The sequence below is a fragment of the Crassostrea angulata genome, chromosome 2 (genome assembly GCF_025612915.1).
Source record: "Crassostrea angulata isolate pt1a10 chromosome 2, ASM2561291v2, whole genome shotgun sequence".
Classification (NCBI taxonomy): domain Eukaryota; kingdom Metazoa; phylum Mollusca; class Bivalvia; order Ostreida; family Ostreidae; genus Magallana; species Magallana angulata.
The window spans coordinates 60,032,220-60,056,889 of record NC_069112.1 but is presented as its reverse complement, the minus strand read 5'-3'; the positions used below and the strand labels follow the sequence as shown (position 1 = coordinate 60,056,889).

At 37.0% G+C, this 24,670-nt stretch overlaps 2 protein-coding genes and 1 pseudogene across 2 annotated transcripts; 1 reads left to right on the top strand and 2 right to left on the bottom strand.

The window, feature by feature from the left end:
* Window positions 1–2,438: 2,438 nt before the first annotated feature.
* LOC128174600 (fucolectin-like) lies at window positions 2,439–4,020 on the bottom strand. Its single transcript, XM_052840115.1, is given in 4 exon segments — window positions 2,439–2,653; window positions 2,998–3,102; window positions 3,105–3,144; window positions 4,000–4,020. Coding segments are annotated over 4 exon segments (381 nt in total).
* Window positions 4,021–8,952: 4,932 nt separating this feature from the next.
* LOC128173311 (zinc finger CCHC domain-containing protein 7-like) lies at window positions 8,953–9,994 on the bottom strand (annotated as a pseudogene).
* Window positions 9,995–23,124: 13,130 nt separating this feature from the next.
* On the top strand, window positions 23,125–24,507 carry LOC128174599 (uncharacterized protein F54H12.2-like). The gene has a single exon (XM_052840114.1). It carries the CDS (start codon window positions 23,125–23,127, stop codon window positions 24,505–24,507), a length of 1,383 nt encoding a protein of 460 aa, XP_052696074.1.
* Window positions 24,508–24,670: the final 163 nt, after the last annotated feature.

Below are 24,670 nucleotides of genomic sequence, written 5' to 3'. Positions count from 1 at the left end.
AATTAATCCACTGGGATTTTTTATCTTGCCTGCTGCAGAAAATTTAGAGGCTGATCTCTATCTGTCATATCGAGATTAATGAACACCTTTGTCTGCACTGATGTTTGCTTTGAAGCAAATTAAAACTCTCATTCCATGAGCTGCACCCTAATATTTTTACCCCTCAATTTAAAGGATGGTATTTGATAAAGAATAAATTTCATTCTAGTCCAAATACTTATATTCTGTAAAATAAAAAAAAAATGTATGAATTACAATAAATTTAAAACAACTTTTTTATTAGATATCATTTTTTTGATTCTTTTTTTTCTTTTTTAATGGATGTTTTGGTGTTGTTGTTGTTTTTGGTTGCTATGTTTATATTAAAGGAAACTTAAGAATAGTACCTGAAAATGTTCCTTCTGTAAGCCCTGATTAAATTCAATAAATGGATGGGAGCAGGATAATTGATCCCCTAAGATTATTGCCTGTTTCAGAAAATCTAAGGTCTGTCCTTATCTGTTATATGTATTACCGTACACATGTGTTTGCAAGTGATGTTTGTTTGAAGTTGAGGCAAAGCCTAGGTATCATTGCATTGGTATCAATTCTTTGTTATTTCATCCCATGTTAACCCCCTTTATCCCCTGGATATGACTCATTGGATATTTTTTGATATCCCACAGTTGTGACTTTACAATGGGATTTGCGTAGGCATAATGAAGTTAAATAATGTGGAGTTTTATAAACAGTGTAAACATTGATTGTGGTGTATAAAACATGGGATTAATAGAATCTCATATGATTTGTAGTATAATATGATTTTTATCCAACTTGTGTGCTTTATCCCCTCACTAAGGCTCAAGAAAAAAAACACTTTAATTGTTGGATGAAAATCATATCCAACTACAAATCACGAGATCCTATATATTCCAGTTATTCACATCTTCTGCCGGGCATTTATTTTTCATCATTGTTAATATAAACTTAAGAGGATGGAATTCAAAGTTTTTTTTTCACTTCTCTATATTAATTGTCATAGCGGGGCCCTTCCTGACTGGTCAGTTTTCTAGTTCTTTGACTATTACTCAACATGATTGATATTGGGTTTTCACGAAATTCCTGTAGGATTCACGGTAAAAAAATGTGCGTATTTCAAATACTTCTCGGAATTTACTTGCCACGCAAAATAACATATTGTTGATTTTAAAATGAATAGCAATCGATAAAATTGGGAGGGTAACAGTTAAATTTGTCACCCTCGAAACCTATCGTCAATGTCCGCTGTGCGTCGGTGTACAATGGTTTTCTCGGCTTGTCAATTTCAACTGTTACCCTCCCAAACAGGCACTATCTATATAAAGGTTCACAGTTAAAATATATACTGCATAGACTATTATAAATGAAAACAAAAGAAAGCAAATCCAATGTGCAAATATAAAAAATAATTGTCAATATAAGTAGGATATGGTACAAATAAAACAAATTAAACTGACGCGATTAGAACAGCCGCATTTAGAGAAGCGATGTTTGATTCTTCAGGATACGGAAAATACAGAAAAAAAACATTAAGCTGAAGGTATCACACCGGTAGTCGACCAATCAAAACGAATTTAGTCAATAGTATATTGATATATACTTCAGAATTTTTTTTTCTTGACTGGGATATTCGTTTACTCAGATTTAAAAAATGTTGAACCTCATTGCGACTACTTCTTTTAATGCAGGAAAACAACGTGGAGTGTAACATACAAACGGAAAACACGTCGTTTTGAGGTTCGGAGCTAAATATTTGGAGAAAAAACCCGTATCGTCTGCCCTTTCTGTGTCAGCTGATGAAATACCTAAAGGGGCATGGTAACGATTTTGGTCAAATGTTATTTTTCTGTTTTTATTATTTACAATGCTTTTGAAATGCATTCCTAATGATCAAATGAAATTTGGGTGCCAGTCGATGCGTTTTAAGCAAGATACAGGGCTCACAATTCTTCGTCATGTAAACAAGGCTCGTGCCTTGTTTACATATGTTCAATATACCAGTAAAAAATTCTTTTTCAAGCTGATTTGTCTATTTTCTTATTCATTTTAAGCATAAATAAACAGTTCCTAACGATTAACACATTCACTGTAGGTCTACAACTGGAATTTTTACTTCAACTTTCAAAATGTAAACAAATGCTTTGTTTACATAGCGAAGAATTGTAAGCTCTGTAACTCGCTTATTACTCAACAAATGACACTCAAATTTTGGTTACCTATTGAAAATACCTTACTGAAGCATCGTAAACATTAAAATCGGAAAAATAACTTTTGATCAAAATCGTAACCATGCCCCTTTAACAAATAATATGTTGTCAACAGAAATACAAACTGAATTTTAACAATTTTTGTTTTACCTATATAGTGTTATATAGTGGAAACATTTACAGGTGTGATACCTTGAAACATAGTTATGATATTTATACGGATGAATCAAACACGTCGACTTCACATAGTGTGAGGGCCTCAGTTGTTTTTGAGATCTTTACGAATCTCCCCTGAGGTGACGTTGGACAGTCGATGACGACCAGCTGTGACGCAGTACCGGGGCCAGCAAAGACACCACAGGGAGTATTGACGTCTGATTCAGTCAGCCCTACAGTGACGGTAACATCCCTAAGTCGGTTTGAAACATCTAGAATAGTGAAAAAACATCACAAAAATCAATAACAGAAATAACACTTCCAAGAAATGCATTTTTCAAATTGTGATTATTCATTTTCTCATTATATTACTCTTATGCATGTTATATTAGAATATGAATGACTTCATAACGAATACATTTTAAACAAATTAAAATTGATAAGGAATAAAATTCTTCCTGCAGTGTAAACAAGAAACAAAATGATAACTTTACTTTTACGCTATAGATTCAATGATTCTGTAGAAGTGATGGACAATTACAGCAAAACTAATAAAACCACATTGTATCAATCCATTATATATTTATTTTGCTATGCTGATACTGTGCACGACTACCTTCACCATGGTCTATTCCTCTGTTGAGTATTCTGACAGAGGTGATGGTATACACAGTCAGTAGATCCACCCTCCACCAGGGATTTGTGTCTTTTCCTCCTGTGTGTGTACACTTGTCTTGGAAAATGTCTGTACCTCTGTTGCCGTCTACTGCATATTCAGCCCTATAGGACGAATATGTTGACGACTGCTCCGTATGTTTACCCAATGCTAGACCTAGCAGTACTGTCAACGATATTACAGATGTGTGGGAGTAGAGTATATAATTTTTAAATATATCAATTAACACTATAAATCTACCCCCACCCCCAAAGTCAAAGCCCATACTTTGGTGGACATGAAATATACTATTTTCGTAGAGGACTTCCTTGTCTACATAATTTTTAATTTAGTAATTAGGTCTTTCCACCTTTCAGGTGAAAGACCTTTCGTATTTCTTATGGGTTTCTTTTTTCTCTTTTTTTCTAGGACAGCTTTTTTATATCTAGAAACATTGAAACATTTTTTTCTTTATCTTTTTGACTATTAAATATGGTACCAAATTACCCTTTGCTTGATTACTCTCAGAACTTGCAAAGTTATTGCCCTTCTGTACTAAAAGCTTGTTAACGCTACGCCTCTGAATCCATAAGTGATAGAGACTTGGAAGGCCAATTTCTTCAGTTAACTTGGAGGGTTCTTCAATCTATCATATCGAAAGAATGAGACCCCTTTCTAGTAGTTATTGCCTCTGACAGCATTTAGATTTAAATATAACCACTTCTAACATTTTTACTATCTATCATAAAAACTTCGGACTACTAGAGATTCGAGTGTCTACCCCGGCTGAAGAAAATGACATAAAGGTCAAGGTCATTTTTCCTTAAAAATAATTAAAGAGCTATTGGCCCTATTGTACGAAATTCTTGTTATCGCTACTCCCCTGAAACCATAATAGATAGAGACTTAGATCTTTTACAAATGTCTCCAGTACTTTTAGAGGCTTCTTCAATCTATTTATACCGTTAGGATCTCAGGCCTCATTCTAGTAGGTATTGCCCCTGAAATTTTTGAAATTGCTATAAAATCACTTCCAACTTTTTTTTATTATTTATCATAGAAACTTCGGACTACTTAAGATGGAAGCGTCTACCTTGGCCAATTAAAATGACTCAAAGGTCAATGGGAAATATGTTTTGAGTTTTAGATCTCTTTTGTTTAGGGTGATACAGAGTTTTCTTGGATGTAGTAGGACTTTTTTGGACATTTCAAAATATAACCCTTCAGCCCCTTCTTGGAAACTAAAAAGAGTTACTGCCTCATTGTACAAAATGCTTGTTATCGCTACTTCTCATAAACCGTTAGAGGTAGAAACTTTAAACTTTATTTTATGTATTCAGTAAATTTAGGTGCCCCTTCAATCTATTCGTATAGAAAGGGCCCAAGGCCCCCCTTCTAGCAGTTATCGCCCCCTGCAAATTTCTTAGTTTTGTTAGAAACACTGCAAATTTTTTAACCTTAAATAATAGGGTAATCAGACCAAATTAAATTGAAATTTTTACCGTTACCAGTCAATATGACATAAAGGTCAAGGTAAAAAAAAAAATCAAATTTCATATTTTTGAATTTGATTTAAAAAACAAATAAGGAAGAGAAAATGTTTTATTGATAATATTGAAACAAAGCATTAAAAATATAATGAGGTGGAAAGACCTTTAATTGTTCGAGAACAATTAGTCTACTAGTTATGAATAAAGTTCCTACAGATTCTTGGAAACAGAGAAGATGATTTTTAAACATTATATGCATTCAAACTCGGTGACCATTTTGACCCCACAATAGAGTCAACACTCATATCCGGAGGAACATGAAATATTTAACTTTTATAGAGGGCTTCCTGGTCTACATATTTATGAATTCAGTTTTTTAAGGCATGTAGGTTATACTCGGCAGTCTAGTCGCGATCGTCCGGATTGGCAATAGTCCAGAGTTTTCTTCTTTACCGCCTTCTAAATGCGCAAAGAAATGAGTTCTTTAAAGTATTAAAAGTATTACAATATTTTTTTTTCCATTTATTTAACTCAATTGTGTACAAAAAAACCCATTTTGCCTCCCTGGTTATTGACAACTAATCGCATAAGTATATACTTAATAAAGAAATGGCCGTTGAATTCCTTAAGGTGTAAAAATTCACTAAATATCATTTTAGTTTATCGCTTACATTTAAATTGGATACTGTGCCCGATGGAATAACATTTCATATGTCATTTTTTATTATCGGTCACGGTCTCCAAAAAAAAAAATGAAAGCTATAAAGGTATGTAGTGGTTTTATTTCAGTAAACATGACTTGGTCGATCATTATCGATAGCACGTGGTGTGGATTTCTTTATAAACAGCAATATTATAGGTTATTTTGTTCAAACGGGAATTTGATTAAATTAAATTGTTTTTAATTAGGGACAAACTGCTAATGTATTATATCTTCGAATTCAAATAATGAACCTTGCTCAAAGACTGTTCAAAGCAGAAAGAAAATAATTTGAAGTTTCTTCAATTTTTGTAACCATGATGGGTCATTGAATAATGAATGCATCACTTCCTAGGATATAAGAAAATATACTGAGTTTTTAATTACAGCAGCACAAAACGTAATTCATTTACATTATTTGATATACGACTATTACTACAGAAATTCAAAGTAATGATATCTATTTAAAAGTAAATGTCAGCTCGACGCCTTTGTGGTCGTTCCGGCCTTCGATTCTTACAGCCACATGAGAGTAGAGAAGATTTTTAAAGTTAAAGTTTTATAATATGTGTGAAAAATGACTCAAGAAAATTACCACAAGTTTTATGATACATATATAATGTAAAAGATTTCAAACAAATGCTTTGTTATAAAAATAAAAGAAGACACAGGGAGGATACACATGTATACATGTAAGGGTATATTTAAGTGATGTGATGCTTTAATTATGATACAATTATTTTGATGTATATAGTATCGGAGAAGGTTTCTTATTAATCACCAATTGACTGCAAAAATATTAGGTAAATATGCTATTCTAATGGAAAACCTTTGAATCTGTGTTAAATAAAGTTATGTGAAAATGATGGGTTCACTTACATGTAAATGACCATATTTGTTCATAAACCTCAATGGAACTGGCCATTAGTCATCTGCTTTTTCTCAAAATTGGAAAAGCTTTTTAATTCGAAGACAAAATTTCTTTTCAAAGAATATTAGTGTAAGTTAAAAAAAGCAAATATTTTTGAAAATTTGAGAGTTGCTGTTCTGGAAGGTTATGAGTGATTCAAAAATTCATGAAATGGTTTTTGGGAGTTGATTTTTAATCAACTCTCCTATGCAGTCACTCTGGCAAACCGAAAGTGAAACAGTGTTTGGACCTAAGCACAGATTATCACAGCTGACAAAATCTAGTTCTTGAAAATAATCGATAAATTCGATGTAATGTATCTTGAAGCATTGGTTTTTAAGAAACTTATTTATGAATACCTTGAAAATAGTCAGATGTTAAATAGTACGAACAATTTAGATATTTTTGCAGTCGTATGTATTCATACACCAGAGTTCAATAAAGTCGCGTTCAACCATCGGCTGTCTCCGTAAATCTCCGACAACCAGAGAGTCATTCTATATTTAGCGGTCGCGTCATCGAGCTATCACGTGACCTGGTGTACACATGCTCTTGCTTGTTGGAGATTAACGGAGACAGTCGAGCATTTGGTTGAACGAGACAAGAGTTTATTATTGCTTGGATCCATACAATTTTTGGAATATTTTGATTACTTATTAATAGTTTGATGGAATCCATTCTATCTTTAATCATTACACAACACGATTCATACGGGGTTTTTCTCAAATTCTTGTCCGAAAAGTCCGAGAATCCATATTATAAAAATGTGCGTAATTCAAATAGACATTATAGACTACTTGCCAAGCAAAACAACATATCGTTGATTTTAAGATAAATAATATTCGATAAAATCAACTTCCGTCAGTACTTCAGTACTTTGATTAATACCTGTAATTAACCTTAGTGAGAAGGATGTCTCTTGTTCAAATTGATATGCAATATGTAGGCCCCTAATGTTAAGAATCGGAGGTTAATTTCGAAACTTGCAACTATGGCTACACAGTGAAATTGGAAGTGAAAGACGGAAGGTGAAATTACACGAACAGTGGTTTAGTAAACTATATACCGGTAATTTCTGACATGTGATGGTGCAAGATGCACATGTTATTGAAGGTCAACTCTTTGCAGGGAATAAGTTGCAGGAGGTCTATAAAGCCGAAATATCATTTAAAATGGGCAAAATATGAAAAGATTGAAAACTCAATGAAACCACTACATGTATTTTTCTCAGAAATTGGTGTTTGGCGTCATAAGGAGTGAATTAAGGTCTTTCGATTGTCGCATGACATCATCAGGAGCATTTCGGACTAATTTAACGTTATCGACTTTATTGTTAGTAAAATGTGAATATTGGTTTTGCAATATTTAATCATTTTAGATATTTTTCAGCACACTTTAGGTTATTTAATGTGAAAGGACAATTATATTCAATAATTAAAATAGTTGTTTTAAATGGATTCGCGGAATTCAATGAAAAACTGACAAAACCGTATGAAGCAGTCATGTACAGACACTATACTTTAACATTTACCCCGCTTGGTATGCTTTTCTTTGCATACTTTGATCGGATATATAATAATTTACAAATGTAGCAATTATGAGTGGGTTTGAACCATTATTAAAAAAACTTTAAAGATTTTGAGATGCCGACATGTATTTTTCAATGTTGTAAAATTGGTTTAAAATGCACTGCAAATGCCATAATATAAATACTTGCAAGTTTTAATGGCCTTAAATTCATTATTAAAATACGATAAAAGGATTCTGATTAGCTTCAGTAGGATTTGCTTTTATACATTTATATGAAAATCAGATAAAAATCAGTTAAGTTGGGGTGCAATTGTCGCAATAATTATTCTAATAGTGTTCCTGTATTAGCTCCCACAACCTGAAAATTATATTTGCAACATATCCATATTTTAGTTCAGTTGGATTGTTTACATACAACTCTTCAATTTTAAACAACAATTACAAAGATTAAACCATAAAACATCAAGGTTGGAGAAACCTTAAATGTATTTGTGCTGAATTGAACAGATGAAATTCTAGTTACAGAGTTCCGAAGAATTGTATAAAAAAAACTGGCGTGTGTATCAAATGATACAGTTACTAAGTACTCTGACTAAAATCTCCTATCACTGTACTTAACATAAATATATTAAAACAGCTATATAATAGTGTTATAAATATAATGTTTTGATGGACAACTACTCAACCTACCTCGAATACAATGGACTTTCCTACTGGAGAGCGTCACACACAGATCGTCAATAGAGCATGACAGGCATTCATCTGGAATTTGGCCAGTCTACAAGAGAATCACGGTGGATGATTTTTGGTGGGAATGGATAAGAGAGGGACCTTGTTCAGATAGGCAGGTGCACTAAATATATCGTAAATATATGCGAGCGCTCTTGAACATTTGCTCTACTGAGCTAGCCTCAGGTGTACATCATATACATGACATTGTTTGCTTTTGTTTAAGGCAGGAGCGGATCCAGGATTTTAAGCGAGAAGGGTGCCAGTTTTAGGAAGGGGTTTTTTGTAGGATAAATTAGGAGTATTCGGTGATATATCTTCTCGTGATTAAACTTTAAATGTGTAATAATAAAATCTATAATAGTAGTATAAGGCGTCTATATAGGGGGGTCAAATGAGTGCACTTTACATCCGTCTATATAGAGGGGTCAAAGGTCAAATAGAAAAATGACGTCATAAAGGTTAAAAATAGTTTTATTGAGGACAAACAACAACAACAAACAAACAACAACAAAAAGGGAACAAGAAGGAGTCAAGTCTCTAAGGATAGTCGTTATTTAACAACAAGAATATGTTTCATCACCTTCATCAACATGCATGTCCTCTTCATTCTTTTTCCCTTTTTTCTTGGAATGATCCTTTTTGGCTTTTTTTTCTTTCTTATTCTTCTTGTTAGGTTGCTTGTAAGGGGGAATGTTTTCCTTATCGGATTCCTCCTCCATGTACTCGTCTAACAATGCTGCGGCTTCTTGTCGATGCTTTTTACCTGTATCTTTGTTTTTGTATTTATTTTTGTAATATTCCTCTCTATCTGGACAGTCTTTCATCCAGTGGTCTTCTTGTTTACAAATAAAACAGCCTGTGCTTTTGGTAGATTCTTTCTTTTTCTCTTCTTTTTGGTCGTTTTCAGGGCAGTTGGGAGAGAAATGTCCTGGTTTTCCACAGGTGTAACAGGTAAGAATCTTTTTATTTTTTTTTTCTTGAATGGATTGTCCCTGTACTGATCTTTATTGGGGCAGTTGGGAGAGAAATGTCCTTTTTCTCCGCAGGTAAAGCAGCTGTATTCTTTTTTTTCTTTTCCTTGCTCTTTTTTAGGGACCAGTTCATCCCTGACTTCGTTGATTTTGGTTATAATGATGCTGGTATTTTTGCTTATTTCATCGCTTAAGACGTTCAGGGTATTTATGATTCCATCCTGACTGGTTGACAATATGCTAAAGTCTTCTTTACTCATGGGCTGATTGTTGTATGATGCCATTTCTAAGGCCGTTGCATCTTGAGCTTCTGTCAATAGTGGATTGTAATATCCTGCTCCCTTAGACATTGGGTCTTGACTCTCTAGGAAATAATTCATTGTGATAGTGTTGATTAGAAATTCTTTCTTTTTATGTTCTTTTTTACCGTGACTTATTGGAAATTCCAATGACGTTATGGGTTTTTCCACTCTGAATTAAGCTGGGTTTTTCCAATGACGTTATTGGGTTTTCCAAAAAGGCATGATGTAATATTAGGGTATATATAATAGCTGTTCATGGTAATTTTAAATCATTTTTTTGCAATAAAAAATGGGCGATATTTTGACTTACTCATTTGATGCATATTTACTAGTCACGGCATGGAACAGCGGACTAGACGAAGAGAAGGAGAGACAAATCTTACAGGTGACCGCTCTAGGACGGGAGGCAATCGACAGTATGGAGTTGTTTCAAGGGCTGATGGTGTTTTTAGCCGAAAGACCCACCGCAGGAAGAATAGTCAACCTTTACTGGATTTCCGAGGGATGCAAACTTCACCTGTTGGAGAAGTTGACAGGGATATCGTACGGAGATTATCAAAACTGGAGCTTTTTCAGAAAAATGTTCACCCGTCAAGGAAGACAATGCATGCAGGTGATAAAGCAGATCGACCACATAAAGATCACAGCCATGGAATATGCCTATATGAAACTAAAAGCACTGAATTATCAGGGCACAAGCGTGTGAAGTTTGACATGAATTTGACTGTGTATGAAATACCTTATGAGGACCGCGTAAGTGAATGGCTGACCCTGAGTCTTGATCGTCATCGATTTGAAAGACGAATTCAACAGACTGGTTTAATTATTGAACCTGTATTGAAACGACGTTTAAATTTGAAATAATTGTTTTTTTTTTAAATAAAATGTTAATATAAACAATTATAAGTTTTTTTTATGTCTTACTGTCTTGTGGTACGATATTAAATTTATTATATTTTGGTAAATATCAACTGTAGATGTGCGGGAATAGTTTCATTCGATAGAATACAATCTCTACTTTTTAAAAATATCTTATTTGTAAAAATATTCCTTTTGGAATGATTAGAAATAATTTTTGACAGTGGTGTGAAACTCAGAATCGGGTTCGTTTCGACATTTGTTTTCCGTATAAATAAATAATCTGATGTACCATCGCCATAAAATAAGTAGTAAATGATAGATTGAAAGTGGACAAATCAATCTCAATTAATCTTTTTTAAATATAATTAATCGTTTTTTAAATAAAGAAAGAAATATCAACTGCTAAAAGCACAAAATTAGCCATTTTACGCTCCGCCATGATATTTCTATCGAGGCGACATCCGGGTATTTAGGGTGCTTTCTTTTACGTCCGCTCTATTAGCATAAATAGTAGCGCGTTCTCAGTTGACTCTTCACTTGTCGGATAGATCTCGTATGATCGCTAGGAGACAAGTTTTTTAAAGTATGGAGAATCAACGCAGCAACTTAGAGAATTTTACCTACCAATGGAATGAAGAGGAGCAGAGGTTCGTTAGAGCCCAGCGGAGGGATCCCGACCCAACAGAGGGGGCACCGCAGCGGCATTCCGCCGCTACCCAGACAGTGATGGAAGTCCAGGGGGTGCCTCAGCACCAGTCCTCCACCACTCCAACAGTGAGTTTTGCGGGGACGAATTTCGGGTTGAGGCCCACCGTACTCTTCCCCAGACGGCCTATTGGAGTGACCAGACCCAGCAGCGCTCCCGCTAGACCCCCAGCTCCCTCGGTCATATCGCCAGTGACGGTGAGACCCAATACTAGCCTGGGCCAGGTCTACCATACAGATGGGACTGTGTCTGCTCCTGAGGGTTTAACTGGACAGAGGGTCAACCGCAGCCAGAAGAGGACCAGGGACGGTGGAGAGGAAAATGATGAGGAAGAGGAGTCGCCCCGCAGCAGAGCCAGGTGGGTGTCGCCATCCCGCCCCCCAGGCCACCACTGCCCGACGCCCCCGCCAGCCCGGATCCCTCCCCGCCATCCAGCCCCAGAGAGTCGCCCACTCCCATCGTGATCCCGGATACACCGCCACCATCGGCACCACGCGGGGGTGTTAAGGAAGCATATGGAATCTGAGTTACATGTAATTCCGTGCAATCACAAATCTTAGTTATTATGTACATATTCAAATATCTAGGCGACTAAACGTATATCAAAAACAAATAAAAAATACTGAAGACAATTTTTTTCCAGAAATAAGTTTGTATTACGTAGATTTACACATTGATGACGTCATGACTAAAAGTTGAATGTCGTGTGAATTTGATCGGAAAACATTGTAAACATATTCAAAATATAACTAATCTAAGAACTCTTATAAAGTATTGTGGTGTGATTTATTGAGAATTGAACATTAGAATACTGGGGGAGACGTTAGTTTTATCAATCATTCGCTAAAAGGTATGTAAATTTGCTTTTATTTCTCGGCCAGGCTTTCCTCTGTCGTTGTTTACGATATAAAAATCCGACTAGAACAACACTACCCCGTATATATTGAACTTGAAATTTTATACGTATCGTTAGTTTGATCAATGCTTAAATTGAAAAGTGCTGCTAGAATCCCATGTTGTGTGTTGTTTTGATGCAATTTGCCGTTTTCCGTGCAAACTATATAAAAGTTGGGAAGGTTTTACGAGAAACGGATAAATAACTTTTTAATAAGGAAAAACATAGGATTCTAGCAGCGGTTTTAATTAAACTGAGATGTTTTGCTTTCACTTGGTATGTTTATTTTATTTTTGAAACCGCGGGGTAGTGTTGTTCTATCTCATTTTATGTTAAGGAATATGCGTAAGCTATTTATAGTTGTCACGTGATAATGCACCAATGTGGCAGTTATGTACTACCCGATTTTATTGCACTGACATCTATTTTAAAGGTTAATATTAAGTTTTTGATCTTATTCAAAGTAATTATTTAATTTCACGATTTTGAATATAACAGTCAAAATAAGACGCTAAATTGCCCATATGCTTCCTTAACACCCCCGCGCACTGGCCAACATCCGGAGAGGACTTAGTGCCAGACCCGCACCCGATCGCCCTGCGCCCACAAGACCCGCTCCGGACCGAGCGCTCCACCCCCTCCAGAGAGACCTCCACCTCTGACGCCCGCACCCGAACGCCCTGCGCCTCCCCCACCCATCAGACCATCATCGCCCCAGGTGCCACCCCCCTCTTCGCCCATGCTGATAACTCTCATCAACGGCGAGAATCAACGGACTTTTAGGGCCGAAAGGAACGCCGATGATACTGAGGTGCGTTGGACAAGGGTGAGGGATCCCTCCACAGTTCCAGTGCCCGAGAATCATACCACCATTATCCGAAATGGAGGTGCCAGCAGTGGCGGCAGCAGCAGCAGCAGCAGCAGCAGCAGACAGTTCCTGAATCCCACCCTAGCGGCCAACCATAATGAGACCCTTCGGCTGCTGGACAGACTGGAGAGGAGTGTAAGAAGAGTGGTGACCAGAAACCACCAGAGCCATCACCCCTTCCAGAACCATCAACCCTTCCAGTACACTCACACCAGAAGGCCAGACAACCCCAGGGAGCACTACACCATCGTACCTTCCTGGGCCGTGAAAGCGGAGGACAAGAGGGGGCAGTGTAATGTCTGTTTTGAGGAAAACACACACTTACAAATCAAATGCATCAGATGCAATAACCAGTGTGTCTGTTGCAAGTGTATAATTGGAATTTACAGACACATCAACCCCTGTCCAATGTGCCGTCATCGAGGGGAGAGATAGGAGGGAGCAAGTGGCAAAAGAAAAAAAACGGCCCTTTTAAGGGCCACCCATATTTTACGAAAAGATGCTTTAAATGACTTGCAATTGAAAAAATAAAAATGACTAACACCAGCATTTACATAAAAATGAATCATTTTTTATTTTCATGTCATAATTCGTCATGTATTCTTACGAGTCACTGACCCCTTTTCAATTGAAACATGAATTTACCATGGTGGTAGCTGGCCCTTCTAAATCGGGGAAAACAGAATTATTTAAAAAGTTAATAGAAAATACCCAGTGGATAAGTCCTCCCCCGGAAAAAATAGTATGGTGTTACCGTGAATGGCAACCTGCCTACGAATCTTTGCAAGATCGGGTTAAGTTTATTCAGAATATTCCTGAAGACGATGAAAAATTAGTTGCTGATATTACCAGCCGTCACCTGTTAGTATTTGACGATATGATGGGAGGGAAAGCAATTGAGTCTATTGTAGATTGGTTTACTCGCAAAGCTCACCATCGAAATACAAGTGTGATTTACATCACTCAGAATGTTTTTGATAGAGCTACTCAACATCGCACTATTAGTTTAAATGCTCATTATTTAGTTTTGTTTAAAAATCCTAGAGATAAATCTCAAATTGTGGTGTTGAGTAGGCAATTAGGGATGCCTCATTTATTGTCTGCTTATTCAGATGCTACTAGTATTCCTCATGGTTATCTGCTTGTCGATCTCAGTCCACAAACTCCAGATGAACTGAGGTTAAGGAGTCAAATGTTTGATACCCTGAGTGTCTATATGCCTCGAGAATATAAATAATAAATACACTAAGAGTTACCTTCATTTGAGTTAAAATCATCATGGCAGGACAAAACAAAATTTTGAGACTCTTGAAACTTTTATATGGAGAGAAAAATCCAGAGAAAAGGCAGGAAATCATCGAATTAAGTCGTAAAACCTTAATGAAATGGTTTCTGATCGGGGCTAACAATTTACTGAAAAGATCCATTCCTGTCGACAAGCAGACTCAACGGTTTATTGAAAAACACCGGGGGGATTTGAAAGTGATTGCTGACAAAAAAGTCAACGAAGATAACAGATTGAAGGCCGTATTGAAAAGAGGTGGAGCTGGTTTTTTAGGAGGGGTCATCATTCGTTATTTATTGAAATGGAATATGAAGAAAGAAAAAATCGCAAAGCCTAGAAAGAGTAAATCCATGAAAGCCATAACAAAGAAGTTAAGCAAAAAAGATTTCGTGAAGACCCCTCCCCTTAGAAAAGATTTGCCTGATTGGGTTCAGGAGCAAGTAGACTTGTATCGTCAAAATCGAAATCAGAAACATCAAGGAGATTTAGATGCCACTCTTCCCTATGCTGAGGAAGATGCCCCAACCTTTCCCATACTCAGCGCTAAGGCTATCCAGAAGATGGATAGAGCCATGCAGGGTCCCATAGGAGCCGCCCGAACTTCAGATAATGTCATGACTTCTACTCCCATCAAAGCCACTCATCCTCCCCCTTTGTTTGATGATGTTATTGAGATTGATGATTCCCCTATTCAGTCACCCTCTACCCCCAGACTACCTTTGAAGTTAAAGAAAAAGTCTAAAAAGTCTCCCATGGATTCACCAAATCTGAAATATTTCTGTCCTCATGATGGAGTTGGCTTTAGACTAAAAGAGAATTACGACCGTCACATGGCTACGGCTCATAACCCAGCTTGGATTGAAAGTCAATCCAAAAGTCTCACTAAAAGAAAAATAGTTCCTGTACCTGACATTTCCAACTTTACTTTAGGTTTCAAGAAACCTAAGTTAAACTATTATTGCCCCGACTGTCACATGGCTTTTAGACTTAAAAGTGAATCGAAAAACATACACGAAGATATCACCCAGTAGCTGTACCGTGGGTCCAAAATAAATGATAAAGTGAGGTTTTTTTGTGATGGTCCTATAAAAGACAATCATCGATGGATTTTTTATCAGTTTTTGAGGATGGCTTCTGATATAAAGAATAGAAAGGAGATGAAAGGAAAGAAGGGGGAGAAAAAGGAGAGAAAAAAGAATAATTCTTGTGAATGTAGACTGAAGCCCCACATGCCCGTATTAAAGCTGTTACTCTCTCATGAAACTACTCCCGTATTGAAAAATCAAGTATTGAAACACTGCAGTAACAATTGTATTCACACCATTTGTGAAATTGTGTACAATCTATTAAAAGGAAACATTCCTCTATCCCCCTCTCAGAAGCAACAACTAGCTCCTAAGAAACACATCTTGAGAAAGCTAGTGAAGCCTCAGTCTACTAAGAAAAGAAGAGCTGCATTAGTAAAACAGAAGGGAGGATCTCTTCTTAAAATAGTATTGAATCAGCTCTTAGGAAAATGAGTCGTAAAATGGTGTTAGTTCCCGAGACAATGTTAATAGAATTGAAAGGTAAACTACCTAAGTCTCCTGAATTTCAATCGACCCTGGGATTAGGATATGACTTAGATAAAATTCAGACTCGAGAAGATTTAAGTCCAGAGGAAAAAGCTGTTCTTTATGCTCATCAATTATTCCGCTACAGAAAATTTCTGGAGCAAGCTCGTAATGAAGGTAAAACAATTTCTGCGCCTCCTTCCTCTATTGAACAAACTGCCGAATCAGAAACAGTACCAGATGCAAGTGAAACCTCTGAAGTAGAAGAAAATGTCGTAAAAAGTGTCAGTAACCGAATGCAAAAGAAAGCAGGTCTTCTCCTAGATCATCTTAAGAAATCTAAAGTCATAAAATGGAATAAGGATGGAGAAATCAGTTACCGTGGAAAACCCATTCCTCAGTCGAACATTGTGGATCTAGTCTCTAATACTTTAAAAACTAAATCTCGTAAAGGCTTCCCCACACCTGCTGGAACAAACGAATTTGCCCAAGCCTTAAAAGAAACGAATGTTCCCTAAGATTATGTGCAGAATCCAAACATTATAAAAGCTATGGAAAAGCCAGGAAAAATCAGTACTCCCAGACCGATGTTGACTGAATATGATGATGACGACGATACCGGGTTTCAGGATGCCTCAAGTTTTAGCACACCTCAAGGTTCTTCTTTTGCTTTAACTCCAAAGACAACCAAAAGGGCTAAAAACGCTATTCTAGATTGGTCTATATTAAAGAGATGAAGAAAAAGGTGTTACCAGAGATTTTAGCAGAAATTTATTACAATCCTAAAACTGGATATGGAGGGGTCCAGTCTTTATATCGTCAATTACGTGCAATGGGACATTCCGTTTCACTATCTCAAATTAGAAATTGGCTGAAGGAACAAGACACTTATACTCTGCATAAACCCATTCAAAGGAAATTTAAACGAGAAGGAACCAGAGTGACCGATATAGATGAGCAATGGCAATTAGATTTGGCAGATGTGTCCCCATTGAAAAAAGAGAATGATGGAAATACCTTTTTATTGTGTGCTATCGATGTTCTTTCTAAATATGCCTGGGTGGTGCCCTTAAAACAGAAAACAGGGAAGGAAATGATTAGAGGTCTGAAAGAGATTATCAAACACGATGGTCGGCAACCCGTTCGGATTCAGTCCGACCAGGGAAAGGAATTTACAAATAAAGAATTTTTAGGGGCCTTCAAGCACATTCATTTCTTTACTACTCGAAATGCAGAAACCAAAGCTAGTATTGTGGAACGATTTCAACGTACTTTAAAAGCAAGAATGTGGAGATATTTCACTAAAAATAAAACCAGACGTTATGTGGACATTTTACCCGATTTAGTCTACGCCTACAATCACAGCTATCATCGCAGTATCAAACGAACCCCTGCAGAAGTGAATCCTTCTAATGTTTTAGAAGTGTGGAAGACTCTTTATCAAAAAAAGACGAATCTCATCAGTCCTAAATTTAAGGAAGGGGATAGAGTGAGGATTAGTAAAGCAAAACGTACTTTTGAAAAAGGCTATTTACCTAACTGGACTAGGGACTTATTTACCATATCCCACTTAGTAAAAGGCTCTTCACCTTACCGATATAAGGTCGAGGATTATAACGGAGAAGAATTAGAAGGAACTTTTTACGAGTCTGAATTACAAAAAGTGATTAAAAGAGATGACGTCTATGAAGTGGAAGAAATTTTGGGATATAAAAAAAGACGTGTGGGGAAAAAGATCATTCAGGAGATGAAAGTTTCCTGGAAAGGTTACCCTTCTACTTTCGATTCATGGATTCCCCGCTCGGATCTCATCATTCCTCCCGCAAAATAGAACATTGGAATATATGTGGGGAACGATTACCTAGAGCAGAAATTATTTTTTTTTGCTCAATTACTCGTTTCTATTACTTTAATTATAACTTCTATTGTCATGTTGTCTATTCACGATAATAATCGTGATTTTTGGATGGTCATTCTCAGCTCAATTGTGGGTTATATCATGCCTAGTCCCAGTCTTCCAAAATCCAAATCAGAGGGTGGATAAAAAAAATTTTCCAAGTACACTGGGAAAACCCATGACGTCATAGGGATTTTCCAAAAAGGGGTATTTGGGATTTTTTTTCTGGAAATTACCAGTGACGTCATATTCTTTATAAAAAAGGAGATCATCAGGGGATGGACATTCAATTCTGACAATGGTTGAAAGCTGCGAATATCGTTGGAAGCTCGTAGATCCAAACTGCGATAAAAATCCAGGCCCTCCTTCACCAAAGGGTAATTGGATGACCTCTAGAAAAGCATGTCTTAAACACTTCATGTACAAATATGAAAAAGACTTCAAATATGAAAAGGGAGATAACCCACCAACACCTTACCTCTACAAGAGAATCGAGGTACCAAAACGGTTTCTGATTTTGGGAAAATGCGGTTATGACGAATATAAATATAAAGTCAAAGCCTGTTTCTACCGGGATGAACATTTGTGGACCATGCATGAATCGAAATGGGGGAAAAGTCCGAGGAAGACCTTGACGAATTTTAGAGATTTTGAAAGGAAAGGGTACGACTATGTGGACTGCTGTTGCCCCATCGAATATCTCTACATGAGGAAGCGCATCGACATGAAAAAATTACCTCCTTTTGAGCTTAATGATTTCCTTGAAGGATTGAACCGAGATCATGACACATGGGAAATTGAAGAGGAGATGGAAAGACCTAGCAACTCTAAGAAACCAATTATACGCACCGAGTTAGACGATGAATATCTTGAAGAGAGACAGAATGAAATCGAAGCAATCCTGAAAGCAAACAATCCAAGCTCATTCCAAAAGGAAATTGAAGATGAAGAAAAAATGCCACTGCTGAATTGATTACCTTTGTTGAATCGTAAAAAAACTGACTTTTTTTTATTGAACTTGATGTATATTGCACCTGTTTTTATTGTTTCAAAAATAAAAATTGTTCACTTTATAAAAGCTCATGTCTTTTTTCGAAAGATTCATTTAAAGTCACGATGGCGCGGAGTGAAGGTTTTTACATGACTTTACCTAGTGATGGCTCAATCCAGTTTTTTCCTGACAATAAGTTGTCTGATTATAAAACCCTATTACCCAATCAGTTGAACTTAGACGATGGAGAATGGGAAGTGGCTCTTACTGAAATGATGTATGGAACGGATGTTCAAAACATTTCAGATAAGGAAGCCTATTTTGACATTTTAATCACTAAAGAATATAGCGATCATTTAGGTGATCCTAATCTTTTTAAAACCAATCGTTTTCAAAAGACTAAATTAGAAAGCACATTTCTTGCGGATTGTGAAACTTTGGTGTCCTGGAACTATTCCTACTATGCTTATAATTATAGACAAACAGAAGAGAACAAAGAAGTCCCGTCTACTTTAGAAATGGATATTTGGAGAATTCAGTTTCAACCGGGTCCTTACGTTCATCCCAAGGCCCTAATCTCTGAAATCAACGAGGGTCTCCGATGAACACTTGGGGCCCTCTGGACAGTCTTGAGTAAAAGCCCCAACAAGAAAAATAACATGCAATTAGTGTACCATGATAAATTCGATCGAATCGAATATCAATACAACGGAAATGTATTGCGTCGAAACCACCCCTTTTGCATCCGTTTTCCCATAGGGTGATTTCACCATACATCGGACACCTTTGGATTTTTCCCTATGTTCACGCATCAAATATCGTCCAAATACAAATAAAACTTGTTTTAAAAGTTACAGGTTTTCCCCTTGCTTAATTATTGGAGAAAAAATTGTGAAATTGTTAAAAATGTAGAAAATAAAGCAAATTAATGAAGTGTTGAACTATTTCACCATGGATCGGACGATATTTACCAAGCATCGGACAGCTATAGCAGTGCAGTAGAGATTAAAAATAACAACATTTTCTGGTTTTAATGCAAAAATACAAAGGTATGGAAATATTAATTTATTCAATTGCTATTCATATTTCTTTTAATGTAAATCCTCAAATCTACATATAGGAATTTAGACTAGTGCTTCTGTTTAAAGGAATATACAGTGGAGCCTCAGCTATCCGGACGCTTTGGTTCCCAAGTCCAATCGTCCGGATAAGTGAAGCGTCCGGATATCTGAAATGTGTCTATTGTCATGAATGATAATGTATTTGTATACAATGGCTCCCAGTGTTGATACTAGGTTTTATTTGCCTTTCATTCCATATAGCAACACATGCTAGAGTTGTCTGACGACATGAACGTTTTTAGATATAAAGAACTCTGCTTTATTTTATTATTTTGTCATGAAATATTAACCGGACAATAATGATAACCGAATCTAGCTAAATTGTGATATGTGTGTGATACACTGTTGTTTGCAATTTTCCATGAAAGTGATTTGGGAAGTCAGTGTGTTTATACAAGCTACTCATGAGGGTCTAGCACGTAAAAAGGTGTGAAACTTAATTGACAAGGATAATCTTTTGTACTGAGTAGGGTATCATCATATTTTACCGTCCGGTTAAATGAAGCAGAATTAGTAGTAAATCAGTGTTTTGTGGTAAAAACAGACCGTCCGGATCCGGAACGCGGAATTCCGGATAAATGAGACAAAATAACGTATAAAAAATCTGTTCCCAAATAAAATCGTCCGTAAACTGAAGCGTCCGGTTATCTGGCGTCCGGATATCTGAGGCCCCACTGTATATCATAAGGGGTTCTTTATCGTGCCAGCTCCTACAGGCACTTTGGACTAAAAAGGCTGTGTCCGTAAAACTCGATTTTTAAGTGGTTTGAGCAAAATATTTGTATCAATTATTTTTTTAATTTTTATTTTACTTCACATTTAAAGTATATCACAAGGAATGGGCACATAATCTCCATATTATTAGAAGAAATCATGCAGTGAAAACTGTCCGATGCATGGTTAATTTGTGTCCGAACCATGGTGAAATGAACATATGGTGCAATAATGACCTTGACATTAATTGTTCAAATTTCTTGGACTTATTTTAATCAAATTTTGTTTCAAAACTTACTTCTTTCTAATTATTTTACGCAGAGAGTGCATTTTCACTAATTCACAATCAAACGCACAACATTCAAATGATGCTTTAGTGTAAAATCTTCGTAACTAAATTTTCAATTATGGCGTATTTGATGTCATTTTACGATGTCTATATTGCTATTTCTTACGAAACAACACATGAGCGCATGCACATTTATTTGTATATTTATAAACAAAGTTGTCCGATCCAAGGTATGTGTCCGATGCATGGTTAAATCACCCTACCCCTAGCCTTAAAAATGGGGTTTGGGGAAAAAGCTTTTTTTTACTAAAGGAGGAGGATATGACTAAATGGCTCTTAACCAAGGGCCTCCAATCGCTTGGGACAAAAGCTTCTTTTCAAGTCGACCAAAACATGACCAAATGGATCAATGTTAATTATCTTGCTCCCAATAACATTGATTTGTTCGAGAATTTGAAACAGATGTACGTGTACTGTGACATCATAGAACCTCAGATGGTAGGTTCTAATGCTTTGAAATTGTTGAGAGTCGTCCCCGTGACTTCTGGCAGTCAGGATCAAACGCAGGCAAAATGGGAACCTGTGAGAGCCGAATATTTGAAATTGAGCAAAAAGCATTTTGACACGATTGGGATCCATATCAGAAATAATTTAGGAGAGTTGTATCCATTTTTAAGGGGAAAAACAGTGGCAAAACTTCATTTCCGAAAAGCCTACTAAAATGGAAATCTGGGTCATTATTTGCCTGAGTGTACTAGGAGCCGTTCTGATTTTCTCTTGGTGTATGGAATGTTTCAAGAAAATTTAAAAAAAGCTATAAATACCCTACAAGTTACATTCTTTTTATCATTATTGACAATCATGGCCTACGGTCACATTCGACGACGACGATGACGCCGCAGGGGACAGAAAAGGAATTTTTCCTTTGCTTCCCTTAGCAGCAGCAGCTCTCGGACCCATCGTAGGCGGAATAGCCTCTCAGTTGGGAAGAGGAAAGAGAATTAGAGCAAGAAGGACTAGGAGATATAGAAGCAGACCTTAAAACATATAAAAACAAGATTCACTAAAACTTTTTGTCAGTCATGGCTTATCATCAGGGATTATTACGACAAAGGGGATTCGGGGGAGGTTACCATCAGGGAGTATTACGCCCAAAAGGATTTGAGATACCCGTCGGAGCCCTTCTAAAAATAGGGGGTCCCTTACTTAGCGGTGTTTTGGCCCCCGTTGTTGGAGATTTAATGGGAAGATTAATCAAAAAACAAAGAGGAAGAGGGATACCCGTCGGAGCCCTTCTAAAAATAGGGGGTCCCTTACTTAGCGGTGCCTTAGGTCCCGTTTTTGGAGATTTATTAGGAGGATTAATCAATAAACAGAGAGGAAGAGGCATATTTACCGATGTAATGAAAGGAGGGTACGATGTGGTGAAAAAGGCTGCCCTAGATAGATATCATAATAGATTAGGCTTAATGGATTCATTGAGAAGAGGAACTAGTCAAAAACTTAAAGCCTTTGCAATTCCTCAAGTAGAAAGACAATTAATGAGAAACGTTCCGGCTTTCAGAGCCCCTATTGTTGGTAATATACTCAGAGGCAAAGTATTACCTATGATTAAGAATAAAGTAGCTACCGCTATTGATGCTAACGTGAACAAATATTTGGGAGCGCAAAGAGGAAGAGGAAGGAAAAGAAGGAAAAAACAAAGAGGAAGAGGGGTGGCCACTGACTTAATTAAATTTGGGGCTAAACAAGTTGTTGGTCCATTATTGAGAAGGGGGGGACGAGTTTTACTTAGAAGAGGAATTAAACAAGGACTTAAAAGAGGAGCTGAAGAATTAGTCAAAGAAGGAACAAGGCAGGCCATTCACAGTGCCACCAAAGTGGGTATAGATGCACTAAACGGAAAATCCCTAAAAGAATCTGTAGTGAAGAGAGGTCAGGAAGGATTGCAGAAAACAGGAATGTTCATGGAAGAGAAACTTTTAGGAACCCCAACGGTGTCTAAAAGGACCCCCAAAAGGACCCCCCCAAATTTTGGCTAGAGGAGGACCCAAAACAGGGGGTATTAGTAGTAGTAGTAGTAGTAGTAATAAAAGAAAAAGAAAAAGAACTATTAAGTTGGGGACAGGTAAAAAAGCAAGGACCATTGGCATCTTTGACAGATCCCTATAAAAAGCCAGTCAGTTCTCTCATTCTTCTCAGTTTGATTTATTAATTCAAAAGCTACACATAAAAAAAAACAACATCAAAAAATGATGCACCGAGAGTCATGCATGTGTGGGATGGAGAATTTGGAATTGTTTCAAGTTCCCCCCACCAACATAGCCCTAGAAGAATCCAAATGGATGGAATACTATCCAATCTCCAGTACTCTCCAATCGGAAACAGCACCCATTGAATTCGACATTCAAGGACAAGGAGATGAATACATTGATCTCTCTCAGACTTATGTTCAGATTGTCTGCAAATTCACTAAAGATGATGGCACTGCCTTTACAGGAGATAACACTAGTGTCACTCCGGTCAATAACATTATACACTCTTTATTCACGGAAATCGATGTCACTCTGAATGGTAAAATCATCAGTCCAGGAACGGATACTTATCCTTACAAAGCTTACCTGGAGAAATTACTCTCCTATCGACCCAAAACTTTAGAAACTCAAATGAAAGCATGTAGTTTGTGGGAAAAAGACACAGCAGGTCATATGGATGATGCCTTAACCACTGCACCCACCCAGACCAAAACTCAATTTGATGTAGCAAATGGCAAAGTAACAGTAAATGCCGCTCAGCTGGGGTTTCCCCTACCCGCCGGTGGCGAGAATGAAGGTCTTAGAAAACGCCGCGATGCGATAGAAAACAGTAAAAAGATTACTTTAATTGACCGACTTTACGTAGATCTCTTTCAACAGGACAGATTTATTCCTAATGGAGTAGACATTCGATTGAGATTCAATCGAGCCAAACCTGCCTTTCACCTGATGGCTCATGCAGGAAGCTCAGGGAAAATCAGCATTCTGAGCATGTTACTGTGGGTGAGAAAAGTCAAACCTACGGCTACGGTACTCAATGCCATCAACGAAAGATTAAATTCCGAAACGGCTAAATTTCCCTTGAGACGAGTGGAGGTCAAAACCTTTACCATTCCACAAGGAACTCAATCCAAAATCACCGATCACCTGTTTCAGGGTCAGATGCCGAAAAGAATCGTTTTGGGATTTGTAGAAAATGCTGCTTTCAATGGCGATCTCACTAAAAATCCCTTCAATTTCAAGAATTCCAATGTCAAAAAGTTAGACGTGAGCATTAACGGGGAAACCATAACTACCAGACCCTTCGAACCGGATTTCGCTAACGATTTGTATCTCCGATCCTATCTGAGTTTATATCAAGGTTTAGGTAAATTTGGAGAAGATTGGGCTCCTGACATCAGTTTCGAAGAATATAAAGACGGTTACACCCTGTGGTGCGTAGACTTCACCAAAGATCAAGAGGCGCAGCTGGACAAATTTCATCTCATTGAAACGGGAAATTTGAGAATCGAAGTTCAATTTTCACAAAACACGGCAACAACCCTCAATTGTTTGGTGTATGCTGAATTTGATAACTTGTTGGAAATCAACAAACAGAGAGAAGTCAGTGTTGACTATTAAAAAAACAATGGACACAGATCAATTGAAAAACGTTTTATCCAGAGATTTAGGGTCCTCTTTTGGGGATGTTTACCCTGTTGATCTAATACCAGATCATTTAATTTCAAACCAAAAAGCCATTGTGATCAACTTAGATCCTCACTATAAACCGGGATCTCATTGG

What these genes read in the sequence shown, in the direction of transcription:
- LOC128174599 (XM_052840114.1), top strand. Translation starts at nt 23,125, where the DNA reads ATGTGTGGGATGGAGAATTTGGAATTGTTTCAAGTTCCCCCCACCAAC.